The 21,710-nt window shown below is 43.3% G+C and overlaps 1 protein-coding gene across 1 annotated transcript in view; it reads left to right on the top strand.

Moving 5' to 3' along the window:
• PLEK (pleckstrin) overlaps positions 1-21,318 on the top strand; it is a 51,796-nt gene extending 30,478 nt beyond the window's left edge. The window contains exons 5-9 of the mRNA XM_077292260.1: positions 1,064-1,248; positions 2,465-2,569; positions 13,554-13,637; positions 14,572-14,635; positions 21,032-21,318. Coding sequence (XP_077148375.1) covers positions 1,064-1,248; positions 2,465-2,569; positions 13,554-13,637; positions 14,572-14,635; positions 21,032-21,171 — 578 coding nt within the window. The 3' untranslated portion in view covers positions 21,172-21,318. The remainder of the gene's footprint in view (positions 1-1,063; positions 1,249-2,464; positions 2,570-13,553; positions 13,638-14,571; positions 14,636-21,031) is intronic.
• The last annotated feature ends 392 nt before the right edge of the window (positions 21,319-21,710 follow it).

The raw sequence follows: 21,710 nt of genomic DNA on the forward strand, positions 1-21,710 counted from the left end.
GATGCACATTCTCCTTTGATCGGGAGCCAGAGTGTCAGATTGCATTATTTGACAAGCTTAATATAAGATACTAACATAGTGCATGCTACACACCTCCTGTATAGTCACAGCCTAAATGCTATGGATGCAACTAATCCATCATCCTGTCTCAGCTCCTTGGCTGGGTCTATGCCCAACACTAGACTCCACAGAATGGCCATGTACATTAGTTATGGAAGCCATCAGCCGAGCATCAGTTTATCCCACAGCTTTTGATTCCCCCAGTACACATGCACGCTCCCCCAGCACACATGCACGCTCCCCAGTACACATTCACGCTCCCCCAGCACACATGCGCACAACCCCAGTACACATGCTCACAACCCCAGTACACATGCATGCTCCCCCAGTACACATGCACGCTCCCCCAGTACACATGCACGCTCCCCAGTACACATGCATGCTCGACCAGTACATATGCACGCTCCCCCAGTACACATACATGCTCCCCCAGTACACATGCACGCTCCCCCAGTACACATGCACGCTTCCCCAGTACACGTGCACGCTCCCTCAGTACACGTGCACGCTCCCCCAGCACACATGCATGCTCCCCCAGTACACATGCATGCTCCCCAAGCACACATGCACGCTCCCCCAGTACACATGCATGCTCCCCCAAGTACACATGCACGCTCCCCCAGTACACATGCATGTTCCCCTAGTACATATGCACACTCCCACAGCACACGTGCACGCTCCCCCAGTACACATGCACGCTCCCCCAGTACACATGCACGCTCCCCCAGCACACTCCGGCCAATCATGTATGCATTCTTAGAGGTAAGATCACTGTAACAAACATAACCTTTATTTCTTGAGCAAATATTACACTTTCGAATACTATGTGCTCTGACTAAAGTGGTTGATCTAATGTACATAAAATATAGGTGTAAGTCTTTTATTTCCCCAAATTCATCGGTTTCTAGGCCGTTGCATCTCCATTATATAGTGATGTGACGGTGGCCTCACACGTGCTTTTGGTTTGGGTTTGATTGTGTCTATGTTTTTCTTGTCATTACAGGAACTTGTGTCATTGATTGGTTAGAAGGAAGTAATTCAGTCAGAAACCGCCAAGAAGGACTTGTCTTGGCCTCTGCTTTACTCAATGAAGGGCACCTTCAGCCTGCTGGAGATGTGTCAAAAAGTGCAGCTGAAGGTTTGGCAGAAACAACATTCCTTGATACTACCGAGGCCTTGTATTACTTTGTAAGTAATTATAATTTATATTTTCTTAAAGGGTTATCTGTTGGCAAGATTTTGCTATGTAAACTGCCAACAACATGATGTAGGAACAGAGACCCTGATTCCAGCGATGTATCACTTAGTTTACTCGGTGCAGCAGTTGTGATAGAATCACAGTTTTCTCAGTTGCAGATCTAGCAGTTCTCGGAATGTTGAGCTGTGTATAACCCCGCCCACATCACAACTTTTATGTACCTTGTATATTGACAGAAAGCTGCTAATCAGTGGGCAGGGTTGGACCAGGATGGACGAGACACCTGGTCCTTTAGTGATAAGCTCCTGATGATAAAACACTGATTTTATTGAAACAGCAAAACACAGCCCAGTAAGAGACACATCACTGGAATCAGGTTCTCTGCCCCTTCATCATGCTGCTCTCAGATACATAGCAAAAATCATACGGTTTTTGATGTTCTAAACAGCTGGCACTGCTTTCTTAGCCCTCTGAAGTGCTAAATGTACCTTAATTTTACCCCTGCAGCCTGGCACTCTCTAGAAAAGTTGACCTTGCTATATGAAAATAATAATCAAGTGGTTTGATAGATCGGCCCAGAACACTCTTGGCACTTCCTTGAACAAAACAGTCTCATTCATATTGAGCTGTAAGTCTCCAGCAATGGCGTTCACCTACAGCCCTGTGCATGCACATATCCTGTGATACTGCCCGGAACAAAGGAATCAATGGGACTACGTGCAAGTCCCGGGCTTCAGTTACAGGGACCGTGCAGACGTCCTTACTGGGCATATAGTGTATTATACCTTTGTGTAGATGACCAGTTGTGTAGTCCATGCCTGCCATCAGTACTGGCTGCTATTGATGTGCTGGTGACGTACTGGGATGACACTAAATGTTACCGATAAAATGTAATACTGGCTTTATAGGGGTCACTGGCGGACACAGACAAAAAAGGGCCCCTGTGCAAGAACAATATATGGGCCCTTTGCAGCCCAAGAGCTCCTAAAAATACAAAATTGCACCTGCTTTGGAGGTAGAAATGGGCCCCGTTACCTCTTAGGCCCCTGTGCGGCCACCCAGATTGCACTAACGATATGTTCGCCCCTAATAGGGGTTAATGTATTAGTAATGTGATGATGGATTATGTGTGAGAATAGTTCTAATTTGTATTTTCCAAAGCATAAACTGAAACTCAACAGACTGTTCACGGTTTCCTTTCTGCAGCCAGATAGTGGATTTTTCTGTGAAGGTAACTCCAGTGATGACGATGCGATCATCAAAGAGCAATTTCGAGGAATAATTGTGAAGCAAGGATGTTTATTAAAGCAGGTCAGTATATTTTTGCAGTACATAGTATTACTTTGGGTATATGAAGCTTTGTTTGCCCATCCCAATTGCCCAGCCCATAACAGCAGCCGAGCGACCATTTTGTTGTTAAAGGGAACCTGTCACCCCCAAAATCGATGGTGAGGTAAGCTCACCGGCATCAGGGGCTTATCTACAGCATTCTGTAATGTTGTAGATAAGCCGCCGATGTTACCTGAAAGAGAAGAAAAAGAGGTTATAATATACTCACCTGGGCGGTCCCGCTGCTGGTCCGTGGTCAAATGGGCGTCTCAGGTCTGCTCCGTCGCCTCCTATCTTCATTCCATGACGTCCTCTTCTGGTCTCCGCACCGCGGCTCCGGCGCAGGCGTACTTTGTCTGCCCTGTTGAGGGCAGAGCAAAGTACTGCAGTGCGCAGGCGCTGGGCCTCTCTGACCTTTCCGGCGCCTGCGCACTGCAGTACTTTGCTCTGCCCTCAAGAGGGCAGACAAAGTACGCCTGCGCCGGAGCAGCGGCGCGGAGACCAGAAGAGGACGTCATGGAATGAAGATGGGAGGCGCTGTACCAGACCTGAGACACCCATCGGAGCGGGACCGCCCCTGGGTGAGTATAATCTAACGTCTTTTTCTTCTCTTTCAGGTAACATCGGCGGCTTATCTACAGCATTACAGAATGCTGTAGATAAGCCCCTGATGACGGTGAGCTTACCTCACCATCGATTTTGGGGGTGACAGGTTCGCTTTAACAGATTGGGGACAGATCTTCGCTATTTCAGTAAATCTTATAAAAGGTTTGGAAAATTTTGTGCCGAGGAACTATGACTGGTCCTGAGTCCTGACGAAATATGAGTTGGATGCCAGGCGTCACCTCCCAACATCAATGTCCTACCTCAGCAGTATTGTTAGGCTTTATGGACACAAATCCTTCCAGTAATGTTCCAAAGGCCACATTCACACGGTGAGTATTTGGATAGTATTTTACATCAGTATTTATAAGCCAAAAAAAGGAGTGGAACAATCAGAGGAAAAGTTTAATAGAAGCATGTCACCGCTTCTGTATTTATCACCCACTCCTTGTTTTCGCTTACAAAGACTGAGGTAAAATACTGACCAAATGCTGAATATGTGAATGTGGCCTAAATGTAAAAAGAATTCCCAAAACAGAGTCCAATGCAAGCAAAGTCCATGGAATGAGATGTTCAATATTCACATACAGATATGATGGCCCGGTGTCCACATGTTTTTGGCCATTTAATGTGTGTAAAATAATCATACTTAGAGGGAATTTGTCACCAGGCTTTTTTATAGAATCTGAGAGCACCATGATGTAGGGGAAGAGACCCTGAATTCAGCGATGTGTCACTTACTGGACTGTGGTTTCCTGTTTCAATACAATCAGTGTTTTATCAGCAGGAATTTATCACTACAGGACACCTGGCCTTGTGCATCTTAGTCCAACCACTCCACCAGCACTGATTGGCAGCTTTCTGTCTTTATATAATGTACACACAGCGCTCAACATCTGAGCTCTGCTAGACCTGCAACAGAAAACTGTGATTATATCACAACTCATCAGGCTCTCTATCCTTACCCAGTGCTGCTGTCAGATTACATAGCAAAAACCTGCTGATATATTCACTTTAAAATTTCTAAATCGTGTTACGCTACCTTTTGGTGCTAATCTTTCATAGTAGATAATAGATAAACGGCAGAGAGTACTATTCATCTGGCAGCAATGATTAATCCATACCTACAAAAAGTCCCCAGAAAAGGATGGCTTTTCATAAAACTACCACACTTAAAACTGTACATTTTAGTGGAATTATTGGGATGGAACTTAAAGGGGTTGTCTACTACTAGGAGAACCTCTTCTCATTCCTCATGTTTAAACCTATTAAAATAAAAACACCTATACTCACCTCCCATGCCGGTGCCTTTCCAGTAGTGTTGGCACTTGCGTTCCCAGGGCTCACATGAGGTTGTTATGTCACGTGAGCCCTGCATCCAATCAGCCCTGGCTTCATTATACCCTCCTTTGGACGTATTGAACATCAACAGGAGTTAGGGCCGCGGCTGCTCTCTGACTTCCTCTTGATGTTTGATTTTTCCAAAGGAGGCGATAAATAAGCCGGGGCTGATTGGGCGCAGGGCTCACGTGACATAACAATGTCATGTGAGCCCTGGGAATGCGAGGGCCGACACCGCTTGAATGGCACTGGCATGGGAGGTGAGTATAGGTGTTTTTATTTTAATAGGGCTAAATACGAGGAATTAAAAGAGGTTGTCCAAGTTGTGGCAGGGCCAGTGTTTGGGGCAGGCAGACCATGCAGACGCTTGGGGCCCCCACCTACAAAGGAGGCCCCCTGCGTCTGCAGCCCCTTTATGAAGTGCCCAGAGGGTGTACAGCAGTGAATAATGCTGTGCATTGCTCTGTTGTTCTGGAATGTCTCTCCCAAACCCCCCTTGAGACCCCCTCAGTGCTGTGATTTACTCATGAGGTCCCGGAGCTCTGTGCTGATTGCTGTAGGATCAGGTTTCACAGTCACATACAGCAGCCATCAGCATAGGCTCTGACCACAGTCACTCAATCACTGCTTTTAATCTGACAGGGTGACCTCCTGTCACTACTGTCTGGATGACACAAGACAGGAATATTGTCTGCTGAATCAGGGTATTTATTATATAGAAATAAATGAATTCCCACGTGAAATAATAAGGGTAAACCATACACATATAGTACAGGTGTGCATATGAATCAGCGTTTTTGGTGCATTTTTTTTTGCAGCCAAAGCCTGCTCTCTTGGCAGTAAAAACACTGCTTTCAAAGCACCCATTTTTTAGGGTATGTGCAGGCGATCCGGAAATGGCAGCCCTTTGGACGCAGCAGATGTGCTACGTCCAAAGTGCTGCCAAATTTTGAAAACATAAGATTACGCATGTGTTCAGTGAACCGTGCGGAATCACCGCGTCCTATACATTGCACGGGTGAGATTTCTCTTGCGGAGACTCACGTCTACGCAAGATAAATTGGCATGCTGCGGTCTGGAGAGACACGCCGTATGTCCGTCTCTGTGGGTGATCCGCAGGTGTCAGTGCACACATAGTAGAGATGGAATTTCTTGAAATCCCATCCACTATACTGTAAGTGGATAACCCCTTTAAGTGCCATGAATTCTGCTATGTACCTGTTGGTAATCACAGCTTTGCAAGGAACCTGATGAATAGGGAGTCTCTCTGAGACAATCATCTAACCTCTCTGATTCTATACTAAAGGATAGATGATCTAAAGGTCCCCATGCACATAAGATAAAAGTCAGCCGATTTTGCCTATTTCAGGCTTATGGGGGTTTCCTTAGTTCCCCTACAGATGGAAGAGAAGGATCTGGGTGTTGAAATTTCACGGCTGATCCTCTTGCTGGATGAGGAGATAAGCACCACCAATGGAGTCTGTCAGCAGTTCTCTTACAGGGAACCCTGTGCATTGGGGTGTCAGGAGAGACAGCAGTCAGCCAAACAACGTAATGTGTATGGGACTCTAATACATACATTATGCTTTGGTTATATAGCACTATCATATTCTGCAGCACCCGACAGACATTATCATTGCTGTCCCCATCGGGGCTCACAATCTAAATGCCCTATCAGTATGTCTTTGGAGTGTGGGAGGAAACGGGACCACCCAGGAAGCTCCTTGCCGATATGGTCCTTGGTGGGATTTAAACCCAACATCCCAAAGTAACTGTGCTAACCACTGAGCTTTAGATTGCCCAAGTAAAAGCTTGACTGGTGGAGTTTTGTAAAAATATATTGAAAGCATGAGCAATTTTAATTCCATTTTACAGAGAGGATTGCATTACTTTCAGAAATTCACTAATAACCAGAATGTGGTTTAGCAAATGCTTAAAGTGACAACTGGTTTCACAGATATTGATAAACATACGTTTCCTGAGTGGGAGATTGCCCTCACATATATTCACTTCCTCTTTGTGTTGACATTTTGAATTGCTGTTTATGCTGCCTCTGTTTAATATGCAAATCTAATATTAAAGGAAATGCAAATTACACCTCCCGACAGAGATGACATAGATAACATTGGGCCTTGTGCAAAAACAGTATAATTAAGTAGCAATTGAGCTCAACGTAGATCTCCACTCTTGTGGCTAGAAAAGCACAATTAAGCTACATTCCCACAATGAGATTTTGGTGAGTTTTTATGCTGAATATTAAAAAAAGCATGCAATTAACCTACCGTATTTTACATAATGGGTGAAGATATAATGCAGAAAATCTACATCATAAAAAACTCAATAAAAGCTCCTCGTGGGAAAGTAGCCTTAAGGGCTTATTCACACTGCGTTTTTGCCTAGTTTTTAACAGTTTTTTTCTCTTGCTGATTTGAATCGTCACTGTGCTTTTTTCTAATCTGCAGAATTCAATTCTTTTCCGTGCTTTTCATCCATCCATTAGAAAAAAATGCGTAAAAGTAAAAACTCATTAAAAACGCATGTAAAACGTGCATATGTTATTCAACATTTTACCGGCTGACACTCTAGTTTTATAAATACTAAGCCCTAGTCTCTTTCTTTGAGCTACTCAAATACCAAATATCATTATTCTAGGTAAATAATTAGTGTAGCCAGTGGTACACATGAGATGTCAGCCCATTTTTTTTCAAGAGTTTTCATTGTCCATTTTGTGTGTAATTTGTGGAAGGAACACTTTTTAGGCATTTGCTTTTACTTTACTGAAATATACTGTATTTTTAATAACCAACTGCGAAATGCTAAAGATAACAGAAGAAAATCTTCCATCCAGGACTCCATGTTAGTTAGAGCACAGAATGGCTAAAAAAAAAGTATTATCCTTCATGGCCTGCATTGTGTAATGCTTTGTTTCACCTGTTGTGGTGCTGCAAAGAATTTAAACAATTGTTACCGGAATCCCCCACAAATTATTGCTCATTGTTGGGGGTTCTGTGATCAGCATATTATTAGAATCTGCTGTTGCAAAAAGTGATTGTCTAAAGGAGTAGATGGGGGTGAGAACTCGGCCCCTGCACACTGACACTGTGCGTGCGTGCGCGCGTGCTCAGCACCTGTAGTTTCAGTATGTACATGGCTGGGGAGTTAGATCAGGCAGCGTTCCAATTCGAGCACCATGAAGGCAGGGGCGGACGATGGTAATTGAGGGGGTTGAACAGTAATTAGAAAAAATACTATCAGATAATTGGGACTAGTATCAACACAAAAACTAACCAAAAAACTAATACCATAAAAATACAAAGTTTATTAATCAAAGTATTGCCAAAAAACAACATAGACAAAAAAGGCTTTAAAAGCATACACAAGCTTTTAACCCCTTAACGACCGCCGATACGCCTTTTAACGGCGGCCGCTAAGGGTACTTAAACCACAGCGCCGTTAATTAACGGCGCTGTGGAAAAAGTGAATAGCGCCCCCCAGAGTCGGATTTTCTCTGGGGTCTCGGTTGCCGAGGGTAGCCGAGACCCCAGAGAACATGATTCGGGGGGTTTTTACCGACCCCCGAGTTGCGATCGCCGGTAATTAACCGTTTACCGGCGGTCGCAACAAAAAAAACCAAAACGCGATTTGCCGTTTAATTTCTCTGTCCTCCGATGTGATCGCACATCGGAGGACAGAGAAATGTGGTCCCCGATGGCCCCCAATAGCCCCCCGATACTTACCTACCTCCCCCGGTGCTCCTCGTGGCTCCCGATGGGCGCCGCTATCTTTTCCGGGAAAAAATGGCGGGCGCACGCGCAGTACGCCCGCCGCCCGGCACCCGGAAGATCTTTGGGGTCTCGGCTGCCGGGGGTAGCCGAGACCCCAAAGAACATGATCGGGGTCGGTTTGCACCGACCCCTGCTTTGCGATCGCCGGTAATTAACAGTTTACCGGCGACCGCAAAAAAAAAAAAAAAAAAAGCGATCAGTTATTTCTCTGTCCTCTGATGTGATCGCACATCAGAGGACAGAGAAATAGGGGGATTCGGGGACCCTAACATACTCACCCGGTGTCCCTGGGTCCTCTTCTGTCTTCTCCTGCCAGCCGGCTTTTTCATCATGGCGGGCGCATGCGCAGTGCGCCCGCCATCTCCTGCCATCTGCCGGCCGGCAGGAGAAGACGAGTTGGGGCTAAAATTAGGGTTAGGGTTAGGGTTAGGGTTAGGGTTAGAGTTAGGGTTAGAGTTAGAGTTAGGGTTAGGGTTAGGGTTAGAGTTAGGGTTAGAGTTAGGGTTAGGGTTAGGGTTAGAGTTAGGGTTAGGGTTAGGGTTGGGGCTAAATTTAGGGTTAGGGTTAGGGCTAGGGTTAGGGTTAGGCTACTTTCACACTAGCGTTTTTTGGCTTCCGTCGCAATGCGTCGTTGGAGAAAAAACGCATCCTGCAAAAGTGCTTGCAGGATGCGTTTTTTCTCCATTGGCTTGCATTAGCAACGCATTGCGACGGATTGCCACATGTCGCATCCGTCGTGCGACGGATGCGTCGTGCTTTGGCGGACCGTCGACACAAAAAAAAATACATGTAAATTTTTTGTGCGACGTGTCCGCCATTTCCGACCGCGCATGCGTGGCCGGAACTCCGCCCCCGCCTCCCCGCACCTCACAATGGGGCAGCGGATGCGTTGAAAAAACAGCATCCGCTGCACCCGTTGTGCGGCGCTTACAACGCTAGCGTCGGTACGTCGGCCCGACACACTGCGATGGGCCGAGTACGACGCTAGCGTGAAAGTAGCCTTAGGCTTCTTTCACACTTGCGTCGGTACGGGGCGGTCGCAATGCGTCGGCCCGACGTACCGACGCACGTTGTGAAAATTGTGCACAACGTGGGCAGCGGATGCAGTTTTTCAACGCATCTGCTGCCCAGTCTATGTCCTGGGGAGGAGGGGGCAGAGTTACGGCCATGCATGCGCGGAAATGGCGGACGCGACGTACAAAAAAAAGGTTACATTGAACTTTTTTTGTGACGACGGGGGCTAAAGTTATGGTTAGGGTTGGGGCTAAAGTTAGGGTTAGAGTTGGGATTAGGGTTAGGGTTTGGATTAGGGTTGGGATTAGTGTTACGTTTGGGATTAGGGTTGGGATTAGGGTTGGGATTAGGGTTAGGGGTGTGTTGGATTTAGGGTTTTGATTAGGGTTATGGTTAGGGTTGAGATTAGGGCTGTTTTGGGGTTAGGGTTGTGATTATCGTTAGGGTTGTGATTATCGTTAGGGTTGTGATTAGGATTATGGATCGGGTTGAGATTAGGGTTAGGGGTGTGTTGGAGTTAGGGTTGGAGTTATAATTTGGGGGTTTCCACTGTTTAGGTACATCAGGGGGTCTCCAAACACGACAGCCAATTTTGCGCTAAAAAAGTCAAATGGTACTCCCTCCCTTCTGAGCTCTGCCGTGCGCCCAAACAGTGGTTTACCCCCACATATGGGGCATCAGCGTACTCGGGATAAATTGGACAACAACTTTTGGGGTCCAATTTCTCCTGTTACCCTTGTGAAAATAAAAACTTGGGGGCTAAAAATCTTTTTTGTTGGAAAAAAAAATATTTTTTTATTTTCACTACTCTGCATTATAAACTTCTGTGAAGCACTTGAGCTTTCAAAGTTCTCACCACATATCTAGATAAGTTCCTTAGGGGGTCTAGTTTCCAAAATTTGGTCACTTGTGGGGGTTTCTACTGTTTAGGTACATCAGGGGCTCTGCAAACGCAACATAACACCCACAGACAATTCTATCAAAGTCTGCATTCCAAAATAGCGCTCCTTCCCTTCCGAGCTTTGCCGTGCGCCCATGCGCCCAAACAGTGGTTTACCCCCACATATGGGGTACCAGCATACTCAGGACAAATTGGACAACAACTTTTGGGGTCCAATTTCTCTTGTTACCCTTGTGAAAATAAAAATTTGGGGGCTAAAAAAATCTTTTTTGTGGGAAAAAAAATATTTTTTATTTTCACTACTCTGCATTATAAACTTCTGTGAAGCACTTGGGCATTCAAAGTTCTCACCACATATCTAGATAAGTTCCCTGGGGGGTCTATTTTCCAAAATGGGGTCACTTGTTGGGGGTTTCTACTGTTTAGGTACATTAGGGGTCTGCAAACGCAACATAACGCCCGCAGACAATTCTATCAAAGTCTGCATTCCAAAATGGCGCTCCTTCCCTTCCGAGCTCTGCCGTGCGCCCAAACAGTGGTTTACCCCCACATATGGGGTACCAGCATACTCAGGAAAAATTGTAAAACAACTTTTGGGGTCCAATTTCTCTTGTTACCCTTGTGAAAATAAAAACTTGGGGGCTAAAAAATCTTTATTGTTAAAAAATATATATTTTTTATTTTCACGACTCTGCATTATAAACTTCTGTGATGCACTTGGGCATTCAAAGTTCTCACTACACATCTAGATAAGTTCCATGGGGGGTCTAGTTTCCAAAATGGGGTCACTTTTGGGGGGTTTCTACTGTTTAGGCACATCAGGGGCTCTCCAAACGCGACATGGCGTCCGATTTTAATTCCAGTCAATTTTGCATTGAAAAGTCAAATGGCGCTCCTTTGCTTCCGAGCTCAGCCATGCGCCCAAACAGTGGTTTACCCCTACATATGGGGTGTCGGCGTACTCAAGACAAATTGTACAACAACTTCTGGGGTCCATTTTCTCCTGTTACCCTTGGTAAAATAAAAATTTGGAGGCAAAAAGATCATTTTTGTAGAAAAAATTTGATTTTTTTATTTTCACGGCTCTACGTTATAAACTTCTGTGAATCACCAAGGGGTTTAAAGTGCTCACCACACATCTAGATAAGTTCCTTAAGGGGTCTAGTTTCCAAAATGGTGTCATATGTGGGGGGTCTCTACTGTTTAGGCACATCAGCGGCTCTCCAAACGTGACATGGCGTCCGATCTCAATTCCAGCCAATTCTACATTGAAAAAGTAAAACGACACTCCTTCTCTTCCAAGCTCTGCGGTGCGCCCAAACAGTGGTTTACCCCCATATATGGGGTATCGACGTACTCAGGAGAAATTGCACAACAACTTTTGTGGTCTAATTTCTCCTGTTACCCTTGTGAAAATAAAAATTTTGGTGCAAAAAGATCATTTTTGTAGAAAAAATGAGATTTTTTATTTTCACGGCTCTACGTTATAAACTTCTGTGAAGCACTTGGGGGTTCAAAGTGCTCACCACACATCTAGATAAGTTCCTTAAGGGGTCTAGTTTCCAAAATGGTATCACTTGTGGGGGGTTTCCACTGTTTAGGCACATCAGGGACTCTCCAAACGCGACATGGCATCCGATCTCAATTCCAGCCAATTCTGCATTGAAAAAGTCAAACGGTGCTCCTTCACTTCCAAGCTCTGCGGTGCGCCCAAACAGTGGTTTACCTCCACATATGGGGTATCGACGTACTCGGGAGAAATTGCACAACAACTTTTGTGGTCTAATTTCTCCTGTTACCCTTGTGAAAATAAGAATTTGTGGGCGAAAAAATCATTTTTGTGAAAACAAATGCGATTTTTTATTTTCACGGCTCTACGTTATAAACTTCTGTGAAGCACTTGGGGGTTCAAAGTGCTCACCACACATCTAGATAAGTTCCTTGGGGGGTCTAGTTTCCAAAATGGTGTCACTTGTGGGGGGTTTCCACTGTTTAGGCACATTAGGGGCTCTCCAAACGCGACATGGCGTCCGATCTCAATTCCAGCCAATTCTGCATTGAAACAGTCAAACGGTGCTCCTTCACTTCCAAGCTCTGCGGTGCGCCCAAACAGTGGTTTACCTCCACATATGGAGTATCGGCGTACTCAGGAAAAATTGCACAACAAAATTTGTGGTTACATTTCTGTTTTTACACTTGTGAAAATTAAAAAAAAATGGTTCTGAAGTAAAATGTTTGCAAAAAAAAGTTAAATGTTCATTTTTTTCTTCCACATTGTTTTAGTTCCTGTGAAGTACATAAAGGGTTAATAAACTTCTTGAATGTGGTTTTGAGCAGCTTGAGGGGTGCAGTTTTTAGAATGGTGTCACACTTGGTTATTTTCTATCATATAGACCCCTCAAAATCACTTCAAAGGTGATGTGGTCCCTAAAAAAACATGGTGTTGTAAAAATGAGAAATTGCTGGTCAACTTTTAACCCTTATAACTCCCTAACAAAAAAAAAAATTGTTTCCAAAATTGTGCTGATGTAAAGTAGACATGTGAGAAATGTTATTTATTAACTATTTTTTGTGACATATCTCTCTGATTTAAGGGCATAAAAATACAAAGTTTGAAAATTGCAAAATTTTAAAAATTTTCGCCATATTTCCATTTTTTTCATAAATAATTGCAAGTAATATCGAAGAAATGTTACCACTAACTTGAAGTACAACATGTCACGAAAAAACTATCTCAGAATCAGCGGGATCCGATAAAGCGTTCCAGAGCTATAACCTCTTAAAGTGACACTGGTCAGAATTGTAAAAATTGGCTCGGTCATTAAGTACCAAATTGGCTCTGTCACTAAGGGGTTAAAGCCTTTTTTTGTCTATGTTGTTTTTTGGCAATAATTTGATTAATAAACTTTGTATTTTTATGGTATTAGTTTTTTGGTTAGTTTTGGGGGTTGAATAGTAAACAGAACCCTTGGCCATGCCAAAGTTGCACTGAAGCCCCCTCATTTACATATGTAATTAAACTGTCTTTCTATACAATAAATTTACTAAAATTTTCAGTACCGGAATGATTTTTATAGGGGCTACGTCTACTATATGGAAGTCTGAATAGTTTCAGTTTTGGGGTGTCAGACTCAATTACATAGTTCAGAAAAAAAATCTTTCTCAACTGGGAAAGTATAAACAGGTTTGTTAATTTGTTATTTTTATGCTGTGTATACTTGACCATGTATGTAGGTTATTTCTTCTACTATGACCAGTAATTATGTGATTCTATTTTTACTTCCACTTTTATTTTAACACTATATTAATTACATAATCACAGGGACACAGAAGGAAAAACTGGAAAGTAAGGAAATTTGTGCTCCGAGAAGACCCTGCCTACCTGCACTACTATGATCCAGCCTCAGTAAGAGACGTTTTTATATTTTTGCCCATATTTTTTTTTAATTTTTCATTCAGTGATTAGGACAACTTTCAAAAGCATAGCTTCCTGTAGAAAAAAATTCCACTTGTTTAGTCAAGGGACCCCCACAAAACTTACCCAAAGTGCATTGTGGGACACATTTACATAAGTCCTACTCTTCACGGGACACTTTGGGGTAAATAAAAATACATAGTAAAAGAAACACCCTTCAAAAATGTTCTTACCTGTTATGAAATTTGCACTAATTTTCCACGATCTCTGATGCTTATAATAGATAATGACATCAAAATTCTGGAATCTAATTTTGGATTAACTAACGGCAAAATTTCTCCCTTTAGATCCACTATAGTAACATTTACTGTACATTTTACAAAATATTAGCATTAGCCATAAAATAATTCTAGAGCATCTTTTTTAAAGAAAATCTGCCATGTGCAAAAACACTTTACTTGCAGATATAGCATTGATCTGCAGATAAATAGCATACAAAATGCTGTATGGCCACTTTAGTGAAAATGCAGCTACTGGGAGAAAATAAAGTTATATCCTCCCAGGAGCTGCTGGCTTTTAGTAATTGGTGAGTGCATGGCGCGGTTATAGTCATTACTCATTCTACTGTGAGCGATGGCTGTAATCTCCCCCCAGAAGTTTGATTGACAGCTCGCTCTACAGTTAATCAGTGCACAATGGGCTAGGTCACTTATATGTTACTGTGATTGTGGCGATAGGGAACATTGTACAGGAACACAATGCTCATAGGTAAGGGGCATAGGGCAAGTCTAAGCTGGATACCTCTTACTGATGCCTCTATGGTGCATCTGTCTTGTCCAGTGTGGAGGTACCACTTCTAGGAACAACGTAAAATTACGGTAATAGCATTTTTTTCCCGGTAAGCAATGTAATTTTTTTTTTACAGGGGGATGACGATCCATTGGGATCTATACATTTGCGAGGCTGTGTTGTGACTGCTGTGGAGGAAGGTCAGTGTTTTATGAGATCTTATGAGGGGCAGCTTATGTTAGTAAATGCTGTCTAAGGGCGGTTTCACTCATCCAGATATTTCCGGTACCGTAAAAATCGATACCGGAGATATCTGTGTCCGTGTCCTCACGTGGTACATCTGTGTGGGACACGTGCGGCAGCCATGTGCCGTATCAGGACCACACGGACGGGCACCGAGAAGCAGCGCTACAGTAAGCTGCTGTCCCCCTGCGTGTGGTGCTGAAGCCGGCTGTCATCCCTTCTCCCCTGCTCGGCCAAAAGCAGTGTGAGCAGGGGAGAAGGGATGAAAGAAAACTAGATGTGCGGTCCCCCTATATTTTCCAACCAACCCGGCAAAAGTCACATTTACGGGCTGCTATTCTCAGGCTGGTAAGGAGCCATGGATATGGCCCTCCCAGCCTTAAAAAAGCAGCCCACAGCTGCCCAGAAAAGGCACATCTATTAGATGTGCCAATTCTGGAGCTTTGCCTGATTCTTCCCACTGCCCTGTGGCATTGGCATATGGGGTAATAAGGGGTTAATGTCATCTTGCTATTGTAAGGTGACATTAAGCTGGCTTAGTAATGAAGAGGTGTCAATAAGACACCTATCCATTACTAATCCCACAGTTGTGAAAGAGTTAATAAAACACACACACTAAGAAAAAAGTATTTTAATGAAATAAACACACAGGTTTTAACATCTTTATTGCGCGCTCAATCTGTACTCTGTAGCTTGGGAAAATATTCAGAAACTTTCCCACACTACAGATTTCATATGAGTTCATGCCGCCAGGGGGCGCAGCTTCGGTGATGGCACCACTAGTCACTGAAGCTCCGCCCCCTGCATTTCATTCATTCCCCAGTCGTTTACAGCCGGGAGCAGTCGCATAAGCAGCGCTCCCGGTTGTAAATGTAAATTCCCCCAGATATGGATTAGTGCGTGGGACTTGACTGTAAGGCGGACAGGTATGGGATATTGTTGTTTTTTATTTTGGAATTTTTTACAGGAGAACGAGGGCTTCGCTTGGATTGAGCGTGCAATAAAGATATTAAAAACCTATGTGTTTCATTATTTCATTAAAATACTTTATTCTTAATGTGTGTGTGTATTTTTAACCCTTTCATACTATTGGATTAATAATGGATAGGTGTCATATTGACATCTCTCCATTACTAAGCTGGCTTAATGTCACCCTACAATAGCAAGGCGACATTAACCCCTTATTAGCCCATATGCCAATGCCACAGGGCAGTGGGAAGAACTGGGCAAAGCTCCTGAATTGGCAAATCTAATAGATGCGCCTTTTCTGGGCACCTGCAGGCTGCTTTTTTAAGGCTGGGGGGGGGGGGGCATATCCTTGGCCCCTTACCAGCCTTAGAATAGCAGCCTGCACCCGTGAGTTTTTTTTCCGGATTGGTTGGAAAATATAGGGGGACCGCATGTTGGGTTTTCTTTCATCCCTTCTCACGCTGCTTGCAGGGGAGAGCGGATGATAGCCGGCTTCAGCACCACACGCAGGGGAACAGTGCTTACAGTAGCGCTGTTTCTCCCCCGGCCATCCGTGCGCACTGAGGAGAGTGTACTCTTCTCCGTGTGCACGTGTGTGGGACATATTGCAGTATGTGATGTCGGTAAAAAACTGACATGTCTCCTTGTTTTGCACACGGACACACGGTCTGTGAAAATGCGCTGACATGTGCATAGACCCATTCAAAGTGAACATATATCCCTTTAAAACGCAACTTTTAATAATATTAATATAAAATTTAACACCATACAGTGTGTCTCCCAGCAAAAAATATTGCTAAAAATTACCCAAGGTGACCACCTAGCAAATACCCTACAATGAACTAGCTATAACCTGCCTTGCTGTGGAGGTTGGCACCCTAAACACGCTTTTTTGGCGCCCCCACTCACCGTAGACTGTCCCTTTCTGCCCTATCTCACCCTATATACAAAGGTGAGAAAACAATATTTAATAGAACAGAAATGAAAAAAGCAAAATAATTTATTGGTCACACCAACCCATATATAAAAAATAAATATAATGAACTTAGCAAAAATAGGGAGGAGGAATGCCTTTTTTTATCCATGGCATCTGGTATCTGACGTGTGATGGGCCTCCTGATGAACCGTACCACGGGGAAACGCGTTGAGGCGTACAGAGGCATACATTATCAGGATAAGTGATCCCCATCTTTACCATTGCATAGAAACAGTTTATCTTGTATGGATTATTGAATGTGTGTCCTCATCTATGGGCACTATCTAATCTTTAAGCTATCTCTGGTGATACTCTAGATGGTATAATATTATATGGGTGCTTTCCTGTGCCTCTTTCTTTTGTTTTGTTTGTTTTTTGATACTGATTTATTGCCGTTATGATATGGCAAAACCTGGCAATATACTTATTATTGTGAGTAATCACTTTGCAGTCAGTTGGATGCACATTTAAATTATATATGACTGCATGTTGCTCTGCCTTGCACCCTCCTCCCTATTTTTGCTAAGTTCATTATATTTATTTTTTATATATGGGTTGGTGTGACCAATAAATTATTTAGCTTTTTTCATTTCTGTTCTATTAAATATTGTTTTCTCACCTTTGTATATAGGGTGAGATAGGGCAGAAAGGGACAGTCTACGGTGAGTGGGGGCGCCAAAAAAGCGTGTTTAGGGTGCCAACCTCCACAGCAAGGCAGGTTATAGCTAGTTCATTGTAGGGTATTTGCTAGGTGGTCACCTTGGGTAATTTTTAGCAATATTTTTTGCTGGGAGACACACTGTATGGTGTTAAATTTTATATTAATATTATTAAAAGTTGCGTTTTAAAGGGATATATGTTCACTTTGCTGTTAAAAAATTCCCGCTAAAAATCTGAAATGTTAGATGACATAGACCCATTCAGTTGAATGGGTCTACGTGCGTCAGTGTCTTCGGTACGTGAAAAAACTGTCACTACACGTACCGGAGGCACTGACGTGTGAAACCGGCTTAAGGGGAAGGTGCCATCAAAAACATTTTTTTTCCAGTGATTGAAAAAATGTAAAGAATTAATGTTTAAATGTTCTTAAAAAATATTATCATTTGTTTATAATTTAGTAAAATATGAAAAATAATTTTAAAAGGTTTGGCATTTCCACTTTTAAACACTAGGGGGAGCAGCTGCTGAAATTTGACAAAAACCTAGTGTACAACTAGCTCACATTACTGCACTGCAGTAATTATGGCTGGCGTCTGCTGACGTGTATGATGTCTCTTCTCCTCCCCTTCTGGGTGTTTGCTAAGGGATAAGAGGATGATATTCAGGAACCCAGTGAGCAGCCATTTTGTTGGTGACTGCAGAGTTATACTGACAAGTAGACAGTCACCGAGGATGGCAGACAGCAAGGATTCTGGGAGATATGTGGTGGAGGGAGCAGGGTGACAGCAGCACAGAGTATTTCAGGAGAGCGGTGTGCTGGTCTATGGGGGGGCACCATGTTCAGTGTGCGGAGCAGCCAGGGATTGTACATAGAACGCTGTCTTTTATACACATGGATAGACCGTCTCCTCAGAAATCCAGGAAACATTTCTGCGGATTGATGGCCTGTTCTGATCCAGACTTTGCATGCAAAGACCCCATTCCCCTCCTCAGATCCTGTCTTCTCCATCCTGTCCTGGCGATGTGTGAAAGCGAGGTGACAGGCGCAGTCGGGGTGACGCTGGGAAGGAAATGTAGCCATGTAGTAACGATAAAAATGAGACCACTCTCTTTAGCTGCCTCACCAGCCCTCCCCTGACTGCACCTAACTGGAGGTCATGCTGCCCCCTCTATTACCCCAGACCCGTGTGCAGGTGCTCAGCCAGAACCACTCTAGAATGGGTCCCCTTTGTGAAGATAATACTGCCATAGTGTTCTCACATAATACCGCCATAGTGTTATCACATAATACTGCCATATATATCACACATAATACTGTCCTATAGTTCTCACATAATACCATCATATAGATCGCAAATAACGATGCCAGTGTTCTCACATAATACCGACATATATATCTCACATAATACCGCCATATAGAGCACACATAATACCACCATATAGATCTCACATAATACCACCATATAGAGCACACATAATACTGCCATATAGAGCACACATAATACCGCCATATAGAGCACACATAATACCGCCATATAGAGCACACATAATACCGCCATATAGATCTCACATAATACCGCCAGTGTTCTCCCATAATACCGCCATATAGATCACACATAATACCGCCATACAGAGCACACATACCGCCATAAAGAGAACACAATACCACCGTATACTTCACACATAATACCGCCATATACTTCACACATAATACCGCCATATAGATCACACATAATACCGCCATATAGATCACACATAACGGGGGAGAGGAGTGCATAGGAGAGGATTAGATACACAGCTCAGCCAGTATCATACAGGATAGGATTAGATACACAGCTCAGTCACTATCACACAGGATAGGATTAGATGCATTGCTCAGCAGACAGTATAACACAGGAGAGGATTAGATACACAGCTCAGCACAGTAACACACATGGGAGGAGATAACTGCTCACAGTCAGCATCACAAAGGAGAGGATTAGATTGCCTCTCCTCCTCCCCACTGATACTTACTTCACGGCTCCCTGATGAGTCCTTTCTTCCTCCAGTCCTTGGTCTCCTCCTCCTCCTCCTATAACTGCAGGGCTCCTGCGATTATACTGGGAAACTGGAGCTCACAGATGCACCGGTCTCCTGCCTCTGCTGTGGTGTGGACGGCTCAGGGGCATGGCCAGATCACAGCAGGGAGCAGCACAATGAAAACTATACGGTCGGACGCCAACCGCAGATCTCTATGCCCAGGGCTGCCGTATTTGCAGTGTAAGTGTCGTGCAGCTACACTTACACTCCTGCAAAGCAAAATGGTGGCGCCCAGTGGCTGCAAAAAAAATTAATTATAAAAAAAAATTTAAAGTTAAAAAATGTAAATTTGTATTAAAAATAATTGTTTATATAAACAATCATTTTTAATACAAAAAATAAAATGCGGCACCTTCCCTTTAAGTCATCTGTCTGTGATATGTACAAGCAGAGGTGTAAAGTGCTAGGACCAGGAGTGTAACTACAACAGGTGCAGGGGTTGCAATCACACCCGGGCCATGGAGCCTAGGGGGCCCTAAAAGTCCCTTTGGCCTATAGAAAAAGACTATTGCTATTAAAGATTTAAAATATTTGAGCTTTCGCATCGGGGCCCATGAGTTTCAAGTTACGCCACTGGCTAGGACAAAGTAAGACTTTGGAGACCTGTGGAGTATATTGCCACCATCATTTTCTTAAGAGTTGAATGCAAAACTTGAGGCATAAATTGAATAAAGCCACAAGCAATAACAAGTAGAAGTTACTTCTGCTAGTGACTCTGTCAGTCCCACCAGTGATATATTTCTACAACCCATAATTCCGATATGAAGACTTTAGCTGTATTCACTGTAAACTGTAAAATGAAGATAATTACAATCAAAATAATCTGTAGAAGTTTCTTCAGCTTCAAAAAAAATAACGGACGCCTCACACATTTGTTACGGATAGGGCAATAAAGTGCCCTATTTTTACCGACTGTCTTGGAAATTCTGAACGGATGCTGACTATTGGGCAGAGTTTACATAAACCACACTTAGTGTTACCCAGAACAACTCAAAATTTGCCACGGTTATATCTGAAATATTTCAGGTCTGTTGGCAAGTATGCATATGCTGGTATTCCTATCCAAGATTGTAGTGAAATAATAAAAGAGCCAGAGATAAAGGGGCAGTGCAGAGGCTGGCATTGGAGGGGGAGCCAGCCAGTGCCTCTGTACTGGAGTATGTGTAATATTGGAATAGTCCCACCGCAAGGAAGTTCCTTCCTGATGCTAACATTATAATGAGGCACTGTTCTTTATAGGGTTTATCCATTACTATTTACAAGTATCCATCTATTTCAATAGACCTATTATTACTATTTACTACTGCTATTCAATAGGACTGTTCTGACTTAAAGCGATTGTCTTCTTTCAGAAAACTTCAGGCTCCGGTAGGTGTTTAAAAAACAGCTTAGCTTTAATTACACTCCAATGTAGACAGCAGGAGCCGCTGTGCCCTGTGATTGTCTGCAGTGCTGATGTTATCACTGCAGCCAAGCAACAGAGACTGGGGCAGAAGGGTAAACACAGTGCCGGACCCGGGGAGGATATGTAAAATTATTTTGACTTTTTACACCTAACTGAGTCTGCGGTGAGAAGTTTGCTGAACGAGGAGAACCCCTTTAAATTATATGATGCGTCATATTATCTGCTAATTTAGGTGACACATCTTTTATTTTTGTCTTTTTCCAGCGAAGAGGCAAGATGTTGATGGAAATCTTTTTGAAATCATCACAGCATCTGAAGTGCATTATTTCGTGCAGGCCGCATCAGCGGAGGAGCGGAAAGAGTGGATAAAAGCCATTCAGACAGTCTCCAAAATCGGAAAATAAGTCCAGACAGCCAAAGCTAGAGAACACGTCGTTTACCATACTACTGCATCATGAAGATGAATAAATCTCACAACTGGCTTCATAAATGCTTTTATTTCATTTGAATGCACTTTTGATAAACAGCATAATAAATTCTGCGGAAAAGTATTCATGTGGTTTAAATGTCATTATTTCTTATGCAGTTAGGAAATATTCCATAGTTGTAGCGCCACCACTGGGGAAATTAAGCATTACAATAATGCCTATTGAAATTAATGGACAATCTATATAATGCACAAACATTTAGGCTACAATCCCACAATGCGCTTTTGGTGAGTTTTTTCACACTGCATATTTTCAAAAAAATGCAAGTAACCTATTTTACTTAATGGGTGCAGAAAATCTGCAACATCAAAAACGCATTATGGGAATGTAGCCTTACAGGGAACCTGTCATCAGGATATTACATAGTTATTAAGGTTGAAGGAAGACTGTAAGTCCATCTAGTTCAACCCATAGCCTAACCTAACATGCCCTAACATGTTGATCCAGAGGAAGGC

The sequence above is a fragment of the Ranitomeya variabilis genome, chromosome 2 (genome assembly GCF_051348905.1).
Source record: "Ranitomeya variabilis isolate aRanVar5 chromosome 2, aRanVar5.hap1, whole genome shotgun sequence".
Taxonomy (NCBI): Eukaryota; Metazoa; Chordata; class Amphibia; order Anura; family Dendrobatidae; genus Ranitomeya; species Ranitomeya variabilis.